At 42.2% G+C, this 12,960-nt stretch overlaps 1 protein-coding gene across 1 annotated transcript; it reads right to left on the bottom strand.

Annotated features, from left to right (window-relative positions):
* Window positions 1–1,602: 1,602 nt before the first annotated feature.
* Window positions 1,603–7,007, bottom strand: Rhex (regulator of hemoglobinization and erythroid cell expansion). The gene is made up of 5 exons (XM_040278035.2): window positions 6,905–7,007; window positions 6,569–6,669; window positions 5,359–5,478; window positions 3,816–3,895; window positions 1,603–3,268 (listed from the first exon to the last, which is right to left on the bottom strand). Exons 1-5 carry the CDS (start codon window positions 6,913–6,915, stop codon window positions 3,083–3,085), a joined length of 498 nt encoding a protein of 165 aa, XP_040133969.1. The 5' UTR covers window positions 6,916–7,007; the 3' UTR covers window positions 1,603–3,082.
* Window positions 7,008–12,960: the final 5,953 nt, after the last annotated feature.

The following is a 12,960-nucleotide window of genomic DNA, read 5'->3' as shown; positions in this document are numbered from 1 at the left end:
TGGATTATAGGTGTGCACCACCACAGACAGCTGACAACACATAATTTTAATGAAATCAAATCTATTTGAAAAAAGGGACATTATATAGTTGTTAAACAACAGTGCAAACTAACATTAAAATCAATGATATAAATTTATATAAGAATACTTATATTTATTTTCACTGGACAAATTTTAAAGCCCTTTCTCTTTTCTGAAGCATAAATAATGGGTCATATTCTAACTATTCAATGATTAACCACGTTTCTATAGCAGACTCTTCATTTTTATACCTGCTAACATGTTCACAAGTTATAATAATCCTTTGAATTTGTACAGTACCTTAATAAATCTGATAGATCTTGGTATCCCTCATTACTTTTTGTACAGGATATTCTGTATTAAATCCAGAGCCTCCAAAAATCTGCACAGCTTCAGTGGCTAATTGATTTGCAACATCTTTAGCAAATGCCTTTTCAATAGAGGCATAATAGGTATTTTGGCGACCAGAATCAATCTCCCAAGCTGCTCTCTGGTAACTTAATCTAGTTAATTCAAGTCTTTGATTTGTATTTTCTCCTCTCGGTTCCAGAATTCTGTAGAAAGCAAGCATTCTGCCTGCTAGCCCAGGTGTCCCTCTCCTAGTGTGGAAACAAAACTGTCAATCTCTCTTGGGTGCCCTATAACTTATCTGAGCCTCTTCAGCACAAGTTTGATGATTTTTTTTCTTTTAAAAGACAACAGCAAGAAGTAGAGTGTCATTTCTATTTTTCTTTCTTTCTTTCTTCTCCTCCTCCTCCTCCTTCTTTTTTTTTTTTTTTTTTTGTACTTGGGAACTAGGGATTGGACCCAGGGGTGCTTTACCACTGAGCTACATCCCCAGCCTTTTTTATTTTGAGACAGGGTCTTGCTAAATTGCTGATGGTCTCGCTAAGTTTCTGAAACTAGTCTCAAACTTGCGATCCTCCTGCCTCAGCTTTCAAAGTCACTGTGATTACAGGCATGTGCCCTGCACCGACTAAGCTTCATTTCTTGATGAAAGGGCAGTGTTGCTATCATGGTTAATGATTATCCCTCATCCTGTCTCTCTAATCAGCAGAATCTTTTTTTCTCCATGAGGTAAAGCTTTCAAGGGGAGAAACAACAGTGAGAGCTACAGATGAAGGGTAAACAGACTGGCAAAATTTTCCAGCCCCAGAAACCCAAATCAGAATCATCCCTACAGATCATCTTGGGGAAGAGGAACTGGGAAGTGAAGAGGGCCAGCTGCACACAGCATCAGAACTAGGAAGGGCATTTACATCCTGCAGAGATGGAGCATGGCTAACAGATTGGTCTTCCTAGGAACTGCCCATCACTGATCTGGATTCAGATTTGGCTGGGAGTATTCCTAGGGTTTCAATTTTTTTTTAAGCTATTGTGAATTTTTTTTTTCCCTCTTAGTAGTACCAGGGCATTCTACCACTGATCCACATGCCCACCCTTTTTATTTTTTTTATTTTGAGACAGGGTCCCACTAAATTGGCCAGAATGGCCTTGAATTTGTAATCCTTCTACCTCAGCTTTCTGAGTAGCTGGGATTATTGGCATGTGCCACCATACCCAGCATAAGCAATTTTTTTTTCCCATTTTATGTCTAAATTAGCTATTGGGGGAAAATGTGTATTATTTAGTCACTGATTACTGAACATAATTTTTTCAAATACATTTTTGGTTGTAGATACACACAATACATTTATTTATTTACTTATTTATTTATTTTTATGTGGTACTGAGGTTCAAACCCAGTGCCTCACACATGCTAGACAAGTGCACTGCCACTGAGCCCCAGCCCCAGCCCTGAACATAATTAATTTTAAAGCATTGAAGTTCCTGTGCTTTTCTTGGACTAGGATATCTACAAACAATGACACATTTATCCTCCATTCCAGTAGTAATAGCTCTTGTCTGTCTGTCCGTCTGTCTGTTTTGAGATGAGGTCTCAAATTCATAGACTGAAATGATCCTACCTCAGCCCCCTGAAGAGCTGGGACTGCAGGCGTTGGGCCACTGTGCCCAGCTTGTTAACTATTTTGTTTTGCTGATTATAATGTCTAGAGCAATGTTAAATAAAGAAATAGCAAGTTTGTGGACAGTCTTACTTTGTTCTGGACTCAATGGGACTATGTTTAGGACCTGATAGTTAAATGTCATGTTATCTGATGGTTTCAAATAAGCTATTCTTAATCAAGTCAAGAAAGAACCTTTTTATTTCTAATTGGTTAAAAAAAAAAAAACACCCAAATGGATATTGACTTTGATTAGGTTAAATTCTGGAAGATTTTCCTTGGGATATCCAATGATGATCTAAGTGGTATTGACTAGGATTCTATTTGTAAGCTTTTGATTATTATTAAAAAAAAAAACCCAGCAAATTCACAGGTTGATTGACAGTAGGCTTTCTAAATGAATTATATGAAATGTTGAGGGGGAAGCAAGATTACCCAGCAAAATATATTAATGTTAAAAGGGACAACATGCAGGGCTAGGCAAGAGGAAAAGAGAAACTGTTGGTTATAATTTTATTTAAAGTTTTTAAGAAGTTGTTTATTGTGAATAATTAAAGAGCTCAAAGGGAAGTCATTTAACCATAAAATTGCCAAGCAGAATTTCATTACAGCTGATTAAAAAAAGACCTCACTGCTTTCGCTACTGATGGACTCCACTGTTTTCATACCTTACCTGGAAGATCTTCCTAATATCTGATCTGGGTATTTCTTTCTAGGACATAGTCCTATTTCCTATTTACCCCTACTCTGCTTTTTGTATGTGTGTGTGTATTGGGGAATGAACCCAGGGGTACTTTACCACTGAGCCACATTCCCAGCCCTTTTAATTATTTATTTTGAGACAGGGTCTCACTAAGTTGATTAGGGCCTTGCTAAGTTGCTGAGGCTGACTTTGACCTAGTGATTCTCCCGCCTCAGGCATCCCAAACCACTGGGATTACAGGCGTGTGCCACCACGCCCAGCTGCCTTATTTTTAATGGAAGGAATTCTGCTACAAAATGAATGCAAGAATACATAGAGAATCTCACCCTATTAAAAAAAAAACACCTAGAATTCACACAGCCACTTGAGTGTATTCCACTGGATCCATGAAAGAAGCATTCACAGAAGTCCAGATTTTGGGCTTGGGTTTTTCAGGATTGACATTGACATAATCTGTAGCTTCCTTGATGTTCTCATAGTCCAGGACAGATTCAGGGGCTGAAAAGACCACTGGTGTGTAATTCACATCCTTGATGGCCTGAGGAAGACAACAGAAACACACGGGTCAAGGTTTCTACCCTGTTTGGAGGAGGTCAGACCCTCAGAGGGAACTTGAGCCCAAAGAAGCTGCTCAAAGCTTGGTGGGAAAGGACCCGGATGGATCCAGGTAGCTGTCTGAGAGCAGGGCAAGGGCCACGAGGAGGGTTTCCAGTGACTGTGTTCTGTATGTCTTCAGGGAATGGGCTAAATTAGGATGAGCAGGTGGGAGGCGATGGATGACAGGGAAATGCAGACACTTGATTCAAGTGAGGTCAGGACTCAGTAGCTTTAAAGGGTCCCAGTGAGAGGTTTCCTATTAGCACTTCCACTTTTATGGTCTGCTCACACTCCCTTTATTTGGTGGATCCATGCTAATATGGGGCTGTGGGCAGAAGCCCGACCACCCTCACCCAGGGACGCTCTGAGGACTCACTCAGCCCTCCTTTCTTGCTCCCGCCTCAACAGCTGGGGTGTCCAGAGCTCCCAGTTTTACAGGGACCCTAGGTTACCTATGGAGGAGTGCACATTACTAGGAATCTCAGTACCTGGAAGGTGGAAGGCAAAGTGGCAGGGTCGTTCAAGCTGACCGAGCTGATGGAGCTGTCTGAGGACGTGTTGCTCTCATCTGGGGAGAAATAGAAATGATTCCTCCTCCAAAGAAAGTTGGGGAGTGTTAGGAGAGGGGAGTGACAATGGAAGGGAGACTGAGACAACAGCAGAGGCAGAAGCAGCAATGCAAAGAAGCCGAGCCCCAAAAGAGAAAGAAGGGGAAACAGGGACAGGGTGGGTGGTGGGTAAGAAGCCAATAGTAGGCAGCAGCTTCCTGCCCAGGAGTCCAGGTACTGCTGCTCCGTCAGCTCATCTAAAACTAATAAAGCTTGCCCGTGCCTAGGCAGGACTGTCTGCCAGAAAAGAAATCAGCAGGGTTGTACCGCGGCAGCATGGCCCGGTCCCAGCCACAGGTTCCAGTCCAAAGCTATCACCAGCTCTAGACAGGTTGTATCTCTTTTGTGCCCTGAAATTTGTCCTCTGCAAAGCCAGAGGGCTACACAGTGATTGCCGAGGTCCCTGCTAGGCAAACAGTCTGATTCTGGCCAGGCTCGGAGGACACTCTGAGGCCAGAGGTCAGGGTGAGGCCAGCATTTCCTCTATTCTGCCAAAACTCTGAAGGCCCTAGTGGCACCTTCTGGTTCCCATGATCTCATCTGAAAAGATAAGATCAGAGGGACTGAGCAAAACGCAAACCAATCCAGAGATAAACCCATGGAAAAAGTGCAATCTCTGGAATCTCTGGTGAGTGGGCCCCAGCGGGGCTGCTGAAGTGGCAGTTTCCACCTTGTGGATGGATAGTGACCTATTGGGTCTCCCAGCCCTTGAGATAAAAAAAAAAACAGAGGGTGGGGCTTAGGTGGAGCTTGGTGGTAGAGTGCAAGCCCAGCAGGTGCATATGCAAGGCCCTGGGTTCCAGCCACAGCACAGGGGGAAGAAAGGAGGAGGAGAAGGAAAAATAGAAAGAAATAAAATAAGACCTGAGCACAAAAACAACAGGGTGATGGGTGGTGCTCCTGGGTCTAGTGAAGGAATTGTCACCAAGACTTGCATTCATTCAAATTCCCAGATACCCAGGCAGTCTCAGCCCAGGATGAAGTGTCCCCATGGGGAATATGAAGGAGCCAGCTTCTAGAAGCAGCCAATGGACTGGCCAGGTGGTATGATGTCCAGTGACCACCATGGCTGAAGGCAGGCAGAGGCAGTCAGAATCTTGGCTCCACTATTAGCTGGCTCAGCAGAAGAGGCCATAGCCTTAGAAAGAGAGGAGCCAGCCCCCAGGTCCCTGTAATCCATCATTCACACAAGACTGGACTGAGACCCACACGAACCCCCAGGGGTCTTTCTCTCTTTTCAAATAGGATGGGTAACTATTTGAAAAAGGCAGGCTGGTGAGGCCTGCTCGGAGTCTGTGTGAGGGATCCTCAGGCTGGAAATTTGGGTGGCAGGGATGAACATGGGTTGCTGCAGAGATGCTCCTGCATGTCCAGACACAGCACAGTAAGCTTCAGGACAAGTTCTCCCCTGCCTCCTACTCACGCCTGTATTGGGGAGCAGACTCTTTCCAAGTCTCTTTGGCCACAGGGAAAGGATGGGGAGCAGAACTAGGCTCCCGGACCTGGAGTCTGGCTTCTTTCAGTATCCGTTCACTCTGGTGGGCTGGAGGGGAGAGGGTCAGGTTGAAAGCAAAAGAAAACTGAATTAGTGATGTCTGCTCTTGAATTAAGTCCTCTGAACCCTCAAAGGGAGACCCTTCCAAGATCCCTTCAAATCTCAGCTCTGCTGTGCTTCAAACCCCACAGTGGCTCTGAGACCCTCTGTGGCCTCACTGCCCTTCCTCTCCATCCCTGCTCCTGCAGCCTCTTGGCTCTTGCCAGAGTGTGCCCGACATGCTTCTGTCCCAGCCTTTGCAGGAGTAGCTCATTCCTCATTTCCTACAAATTTATACTCAGATGTCAGCACCTTAGGGACACTGGTCCCTTCTCAGCTCCTAGCTTCTTGCCTTGCTTCCTCCCCAGGATTTATCTTCACCTAACGTACATGTGTGTGATTTGTTTATCTTGTTTTTGTCCCATGGACCACAAATTCCAGGGGATAGGAATTTGTAATTTGTTATGTTTCATATAGTTTGGGCTTAGACAGCGCCTGAGATGCTCAATAAATATCTGTCACATGGATGAATGAGCAAACAAATGAATGATTCAGTGGAGAAGCCTAGACTTTCTTTTCTGGAAAAATCCTCAGAATATCATTCTGCCTCATAGCCTACCTTAGCCAAAGCACCATTACTTTTCCTAATAGTAAAGCTTTTTCATAACAGAGATTCTCTACCTACATTCTTCTGTAGATCATTTTAAGAATTTCAACTCATGTCTCAGTCTAATTATCTTTCCTTCTGTTGCAATTTAAGGCCATTTTTCACATCCAGTCCTTCAGCATGATGACAAAACTCATTAGGCTTAAGGTAAGTGAGCCCTCTTCCCCAAGCACATGGAAGCTGGTCTCCAGACAGAGGGTCCGGGTGTGGGAGGAGCCTGGACTATCATTCCCAGTGAGAAATAGGTTGGGTAAAAGGTGAGGTCAGAGAGGGGATTGCCCGGATGCAGGGTGGTGAAGGGTAAGCCGTGCCAGGGATCTGGTCATTGGGTCCTCAAGTAGGTTTTCAAGTGATAGCTCCCAAGGGGTCTCATCCTCTACAGGATTAATCTCCTAGGGCGACTGGGAGGGGCAGGGGGACAAAGCCAGTTACCTATGTTCCTGCTGAGCAGGTAATTGAGGGCCATGAGGAGACAGATCTGGAGGAAGAGGGACAACACTGCAATCACTAAGCCATGCCACAGCTTCATCTCTCTGTTGGGAAAGGAGAAGGGTGAAAGTCAGAGATGGCAGTGATGTCAACAGCTGCAAAAGGTAGCCCTTCCCCACATGGAAGCAGATAGCGGGCATTGTTGGGGGCTTCAGGGCAGATCCTTTTGCCTCTGGACAACATGGCTAGGGCAGCCAGGAAGGGTGTGTACGCTGGGTGGCCAGCTACACCAGTGAGCCTGGTGGAAGCCCTGCTCCGGTTCTTCTTGGGCTCACTCACTCTGTCAGCATGATGAGCTTCTGGCTGAGCTGCTGCTGGTGTGAATGGGGCTCAGACTTTTTCCAGGGCAAGCAGGAAGAGATCTGGGGGGAACTGTTCCTGGAGACCTGCAGGGGTCGGGCAAGGAAGTGGTCAGGACTCTTGGGCTTTATGCCAAATTCCCCTCAGGCAAACTTGGCTGCTTGAGGGCCATTTGCCTTCCTCTCCCCAGATTTCAGGTTTTGAATGCGCAAAATAGGTGTATTAATGTTAGTACCTAATAGCCACTCACCCTCGGTGCCAGCCACTGCCCGGCACACCCTCCACCTTCCCAATTTTGGATAGCAATGTTATGAGAGAAGCGTAATTACCATTATTTTATTGCAATCAAAGGAGATGCAGAGAGATGGGTGGTGTTTAAGGTCAGAGGCCTGGAAAGTGATCAGGCCTGACTTTGAACTCTGGGTCCAAAGCCTACATCCAATCTGAGTGCTCTGCTCCTGGACAGCCTTAACCAGAAGCAAATGGGGTTCTTCCTGAGCAAAGAACACCGGTATAGAATCTTTGAAGAAGTCCAGATCTTAAGTGTACACACCCAGGCTCGGACACCATCAGGCTTATGCATTCACACACCACGCAGCTTCAGTGTGGGCTTTAGGATTGCGGAAGCTGTCACACGCTCACAAGTGCATTTATTTTAAAGCACCAGTGTATGAATTCCATCCACTTATTGTTGAATGTGGAGTTTTTTAGAAGCAAAGAAAAGAATCAGTTTAAAGCCCTTGAAATGATATTTATTGAGCACTGAGATGGGGCTCTGAGCCCACCCAATCTTCTTGCTGCAGACCCTAAACCTTAAAAAAAAACTTTTGGCTGCTATGAATGGTTATTTTCTCAATCAGGGTTTCCAAGTGCAAAGGGCAATTAAAAAAGACTGAGCTTTTATTTGTAGTCCTCACACTGAGGCTTCTGAGGATCAAAACATGCCCTGGGAGTCCAGAGAGAGAAAAAAAATAATGGTGGGGACAGGGAGTGTGCAAGATTTGCCATCATTGCTTTTCCATGCCTTATGAGCTCTGGTCACTGGAAGTCTCCAGAGAAGATAATGCCATCTCCCTGACACCTTTCACACAACAACCACCTAATCCTTGGGGATGACCTTCTTTGGAGGGAGGTCAAAAGATGAGCAACACGTGCCCTATTTATCCTCGTATTTGCTCACCATCCTCCATAATCAATCATAGACACTTCTCACAAAAGACCCTGTCTACCATTTGCTTTTTATTTAAATGAGCAAATGCCACTAACATGTCACTCCCAAAGAATTCTATTTAGTTTGACTTACAAAGGTGGAGTCAGAATGCAGACATGAATTCTTCGTTTTATATAAATTCAGTATGTGAGGTGGGGGTGGGGGAATGAGAATGTCTTAAGTGGGAGAAGGCTCCTGGCTGGGGATGATGGGACCCTTATGATGGAACCCTACTATATGGGTCCCAGCACCCACCACTGCAGTGCCAGAAAGCACCACATGGTCACCTGGTTATCATCAGGGCTTCTCCATTCTTCCTGTAGGACACCTGACCTCAGCACACTCTGGTCATGGTAAGGAGCCCAGCAAAGGGGGCAGCCAGTGTGTCACCAGGGCTATGCTACCATAATGAACTTGATGATTTTAATTTCTTTCTTTCTTTCTTTCTTTTTTTGGTGGTACTGGTGCTAGGGATTGAACTCAGTGCCTTGTACACTCGAGGCAAGCACTCTACCAACTAAGCTATGGCCCAAGCCCACAATGATTTTAATTTCTTAAGGCTCTTCTCCTACTTAATTTATGAAGAATTATACAACTTATATATATTTGTAGCTAAATATTAAAGATATTCATGAGCAAAACATTTTATAAAATCACCACAGACATTTTATGAAATCATCCTATTTCATATGCATCCAATTTTTTTCCTACACATTTTCACATACATGTACCCCGTATATGTAGGTGAAAATATGTACAAATACATATACAATCTTTTAAAAACATAGGATCATACAGATTGGTAGGTGTTCCCCCACTTAATATATTGCAAATGTATTTCCAGATCAGAAAAAACCTTAGCTAAAAGGCCTCTTACTGGGGACCCAAACTGGCCAAACAAGGCACTGAGATGATTGTTGTTCCATAGTGTGTTTTGAAGATTTGAGTTTGGATTTTGTAAAATGGAACAGGTTCTCCTCAATTCCTAACTGATCCCTGAAGGTATTTGAGCCTGCCACGTCTGGGTTTTATAATAATATCACTTTAAATTATAGTTGTCCCTCAGTGTCCTTGGGGGGATTGGTTCTAAGACCCCCCTACCAATGCCAAAATCTAAGGATGTTTAAGTTCCCTATATAAAATGTCATAATATTTGCACACAACCCATCCTTTTGTATACTTTAACTCATCCCTAGATTGCTTATGATACCTAATACAATGTCAATACTAAGTAACCAGTTGTTTTACTATATTTTTAAGGAACTAATGTCAAGAAAAAAAAGAGTGTGTGTGTTCAGTAGAGACACTATTTCTTTTTTGAATATTTTTCTATTTGTAGCTGGCCTGAATCCCCAAATGCAGAATCTACAGATACGGCATGCCAACTTCACGTTCCACTCCACCAGTGGTTCCTAGTGCTATCTGACATTTGGGGCTAGACAAGGCCTTCTTGTCTAGCACCATTTTGCACACAGCAGGACATGGAGCATCCCAGAAGCCCCTGGATGTAACAGGTCGATGTAAAAAACAAAATGACCCCACACATTTCTAAATGTTCCCTGAAATAAGAAAATTTTCCTCCAAGTGGAAAATCACTACATTGGATAGATGTCCTATTTGTCTTATTTTGGCTCTTGATACAAATCTACATTGTCCAACCTTCCTCCCACCATTACCATATATTATGAGTACATTACCAGTCAAGGGACACACGGCCACTACATTGAATGAGAGCAACAGAAGCACAGATGTCCAAGAGACCTCAACACGGATTCCAGTTCTGTCCTCTTCTAGTAGTGAGTGATCGAACTCCCCAGTGCCTTGGTTTCAGTGTGTTTAGTGGGAAGAATAACAGTATTTATTTCACAGAGTTCTTGTGTGGGCTCAGTGATTTATGCTATTTGTAAAGAACTATTTTTTATGATGCCAGGCACATGGGAAGCACTCAATAAATATTTTTAGGTATTCTTGAACTCTAAAGCACTCTATCATGATGGAGACTAGAGCTGTTAAAAATTGGATTGGTTTTGTCGTAAGAAACTTAGACTTTTTTTTATTATAGTTTGGAAACAAGATCTAGGACAAGATGAGGTATGAAAATTATGACAGATGTCATTATTTAAGTGGCTAATGGCCCCAAACCACAATGAGTAGGTTGTTCCCCGAGGCCTAATTACAGATTGCTGATCAGGCCATATGTTCGTACACACACACACACACACACACACACACACACACACACACGCACACACGCCAAATCAGCAACAGAAGGTAATTACATCGTGCGCCTGGACCGTGTGGGGGTTTCATTTGCCCTGTTCCATCATTGAGGTAGCGACTGTGCTAAATTTTGACACCCAGACACACACTAATGTTGTCCTTAGCCAGGTCTCACAACCACGCTGCATCTGGGTGCTGGGAGCATTTCTTGGTTGTTTCGCACTGGTACATAAGGCTGGATTCCATTTTATTAAGTTCCCCTCTTTTGCTCGGGAAGGCTCTTCCTGATGAGCTCCCTAATAGGGCCAGCATCGCATCAGAGATGGGACCAAAAGACTGACAGTTGGTTTTCTTTGAATAGATTCATTCTAGAAAGAATGATTTAAAATGAGGTCACACGAGAAAATTTTATGAAAATCAAATGGACTAGAAGAAACAATCAATCCTGTTAGTATGGCTCTATTATTCTTTTAAAATTAAGTGTCTTCATTAGTTTATTGTCTTCAAAATTAACTGTGGTGGGGCTGGAGATGTGGCTTAAGAGGTAACGCGCTCACCTGGCATGCGCGGGGTGCTGGGTTCCATCCTCAGCACCACATGAAAATAAAATAAAGATGTTGTGTCCATCGAAAACTGAAAAATAAATATTAAAAAATTCTCTCTCTCTCTTTTAAAAAAAATTAACTGTGGTATAATAGAGAAGAAAACAGGGAGAGGGGCACCTGAATTTTCCTGGCTGAGTTACTTGCTAATTGTGTGTCCTCAGCAAAATACTCCTAATTTTTTTCCTAGCCCGACGTATTTTTTTTTTTGGTACCAGGTATTATTGATCTCTGGCATTAATAAAGGGATGGTTAACCACTGAGCCACATCCTCAGCCCTTCTTATTATTATTTAATTTTTTTTTAAATTTTGAGACAGGCCTTGCTTTTGCTGAGGTTGACTTTGAACTAGCAATCCTCCTGCCTCAGCCTCCCAAGCTGCTGGAATTACAGGCATGTACCACTGCAAGTATTGTGTGTGTGTGTGTGTGTGTGTGTGTGTGTGTGTTTTAAAGGCTGGAGTGGGGCAGGTGAAAAAGAAGCAAAATTTAACTTTCCTATGTTCATATATGAATATACGACCAGTGAAACTCCACATCATGTACACCTCAAGAATTGGATCCTAATTAGAATAAGTAATACTCCATGTAGGTATCATATGTCAAAACACACTCTACTGTCATATGTATCTAAAAAGAACAAATAAAAAAAGAAAAATAAATAAATAACAAGCAAATGAAAATTTTTTTTTAAAGAAGTAAAGTTGGATGGAAATGAAAGATTTTTTAAAAAAATAAAATCTTTACTTCCATTTTGCATTCACCCTTCCCCACGTTGCCAAACTTCTCTTCCCCAATTTAATATGCAGTTTCAAATAACCAAGAAACAGAGGAAATACAAACCAAGTTAGTAACATTCAGAATATAACCATAGAAACAGAAGAGATAAAAAAAATTGTGAGATAAGGAAGGCTGATTTAGAAATCTCCAAAAAAATTAATGATTTCCTAGGAAATATAAAATAGCAAAATTGATTCCATAAGGCCCAGAAAAATTAAACAGACCAAAAAAATAAGAATGAAGTTTGGTCGCAGCTTGGTATTCATCCACCCAAGGCAGAAAACCCAAAGAGAGACTGCTGGGGTTCACCTCCTAGCTCTTTCTCTCCCTAGTTATTTAAACTCTGAAAACCTCAGTTTCTTAAGCACAAAATGAGAACAATGATAACTAATCTCAGGATCAGGTAAATATAAATGATACCTATTTCTAAGGATGATAAGATCTGTAAAACAGTTATAGCTTTTGAGTTATAGTAATAAGCATTCAATAAATGTTATCTATTATTATTTTCCTTTTTTTCTTTCTTTCCTTTTTTTTTTGCCATGCTAGGGACCAAATCAGTTATTATTTAAAAATGAAAAACACTTTAGAATTATTTCCCCAAATTTGTATTCTAGATGGTGTTACCAATGAATTACTTCAACGTTTTAAGGAAAACATAATTTGTACAAAATGTGACCTAAACAGGGTCCAGAAAAACCCCCAAGTTCCTCTCACTTATAAAGAGGCCATATCAAGAAGTTAGCCCAGACACATCTAGGAAATCTACTGTTACAGTAATAAAAACTAAGATTGAGTATTTATCATGTGTAAGAGTCGATGTTGCCCTTTCATAGACAAAGAAACTAAGGCTTAGAAAGTTTGAGCAATTTTCAGTCCCCAGCTGAAAGAGTCATGTTTCAAAGACCATCTGACCCAAAGGCCTCATCTTAACCATTCCATTTATCTAATTCAAATATGACATCAATTGATTAAAATTTTTAAATGATGATCTCATTAAAGGCCAACAAGCATTTAAGAAAATCTAATATCCCTTTCTGATTAAGTCAATAAAATAAAAGTATCAGAATTGTTTCTTACTTAAAGATTATCTATCCTGCACCATCAATCATTATCTTACCAAACAGTAAACTATTTCAGTAGTTATTTGAGAACAAGAATGTCTGATGTAACAAAAGAACCCTAGAAATTCTAATTCCTGGAAGTTGGAGTCTCCTCCACTTC

Source organism: Ictidomys tridecemlineatus, chromosome 10, assembly GCF_052094955.1.
Source record: "Ictidomys tridecemlineatus isolate mIctTri1 chromosome 10, mIctTri1.hap1, whole genome shotgun sequence".
Classification (NCBI taxonomy): Eukaryota; Metazoa; Chordata; class Mammalia; order Rodentia; family Sciuridae; genus Ictidomys; species Ictidomys tridecemlineatus.
The sequence above is the reverse complement of the archived record's forward strand: the minus strand, read 5'-3'. Positions and strand labels throughout refer to the sequence as shown.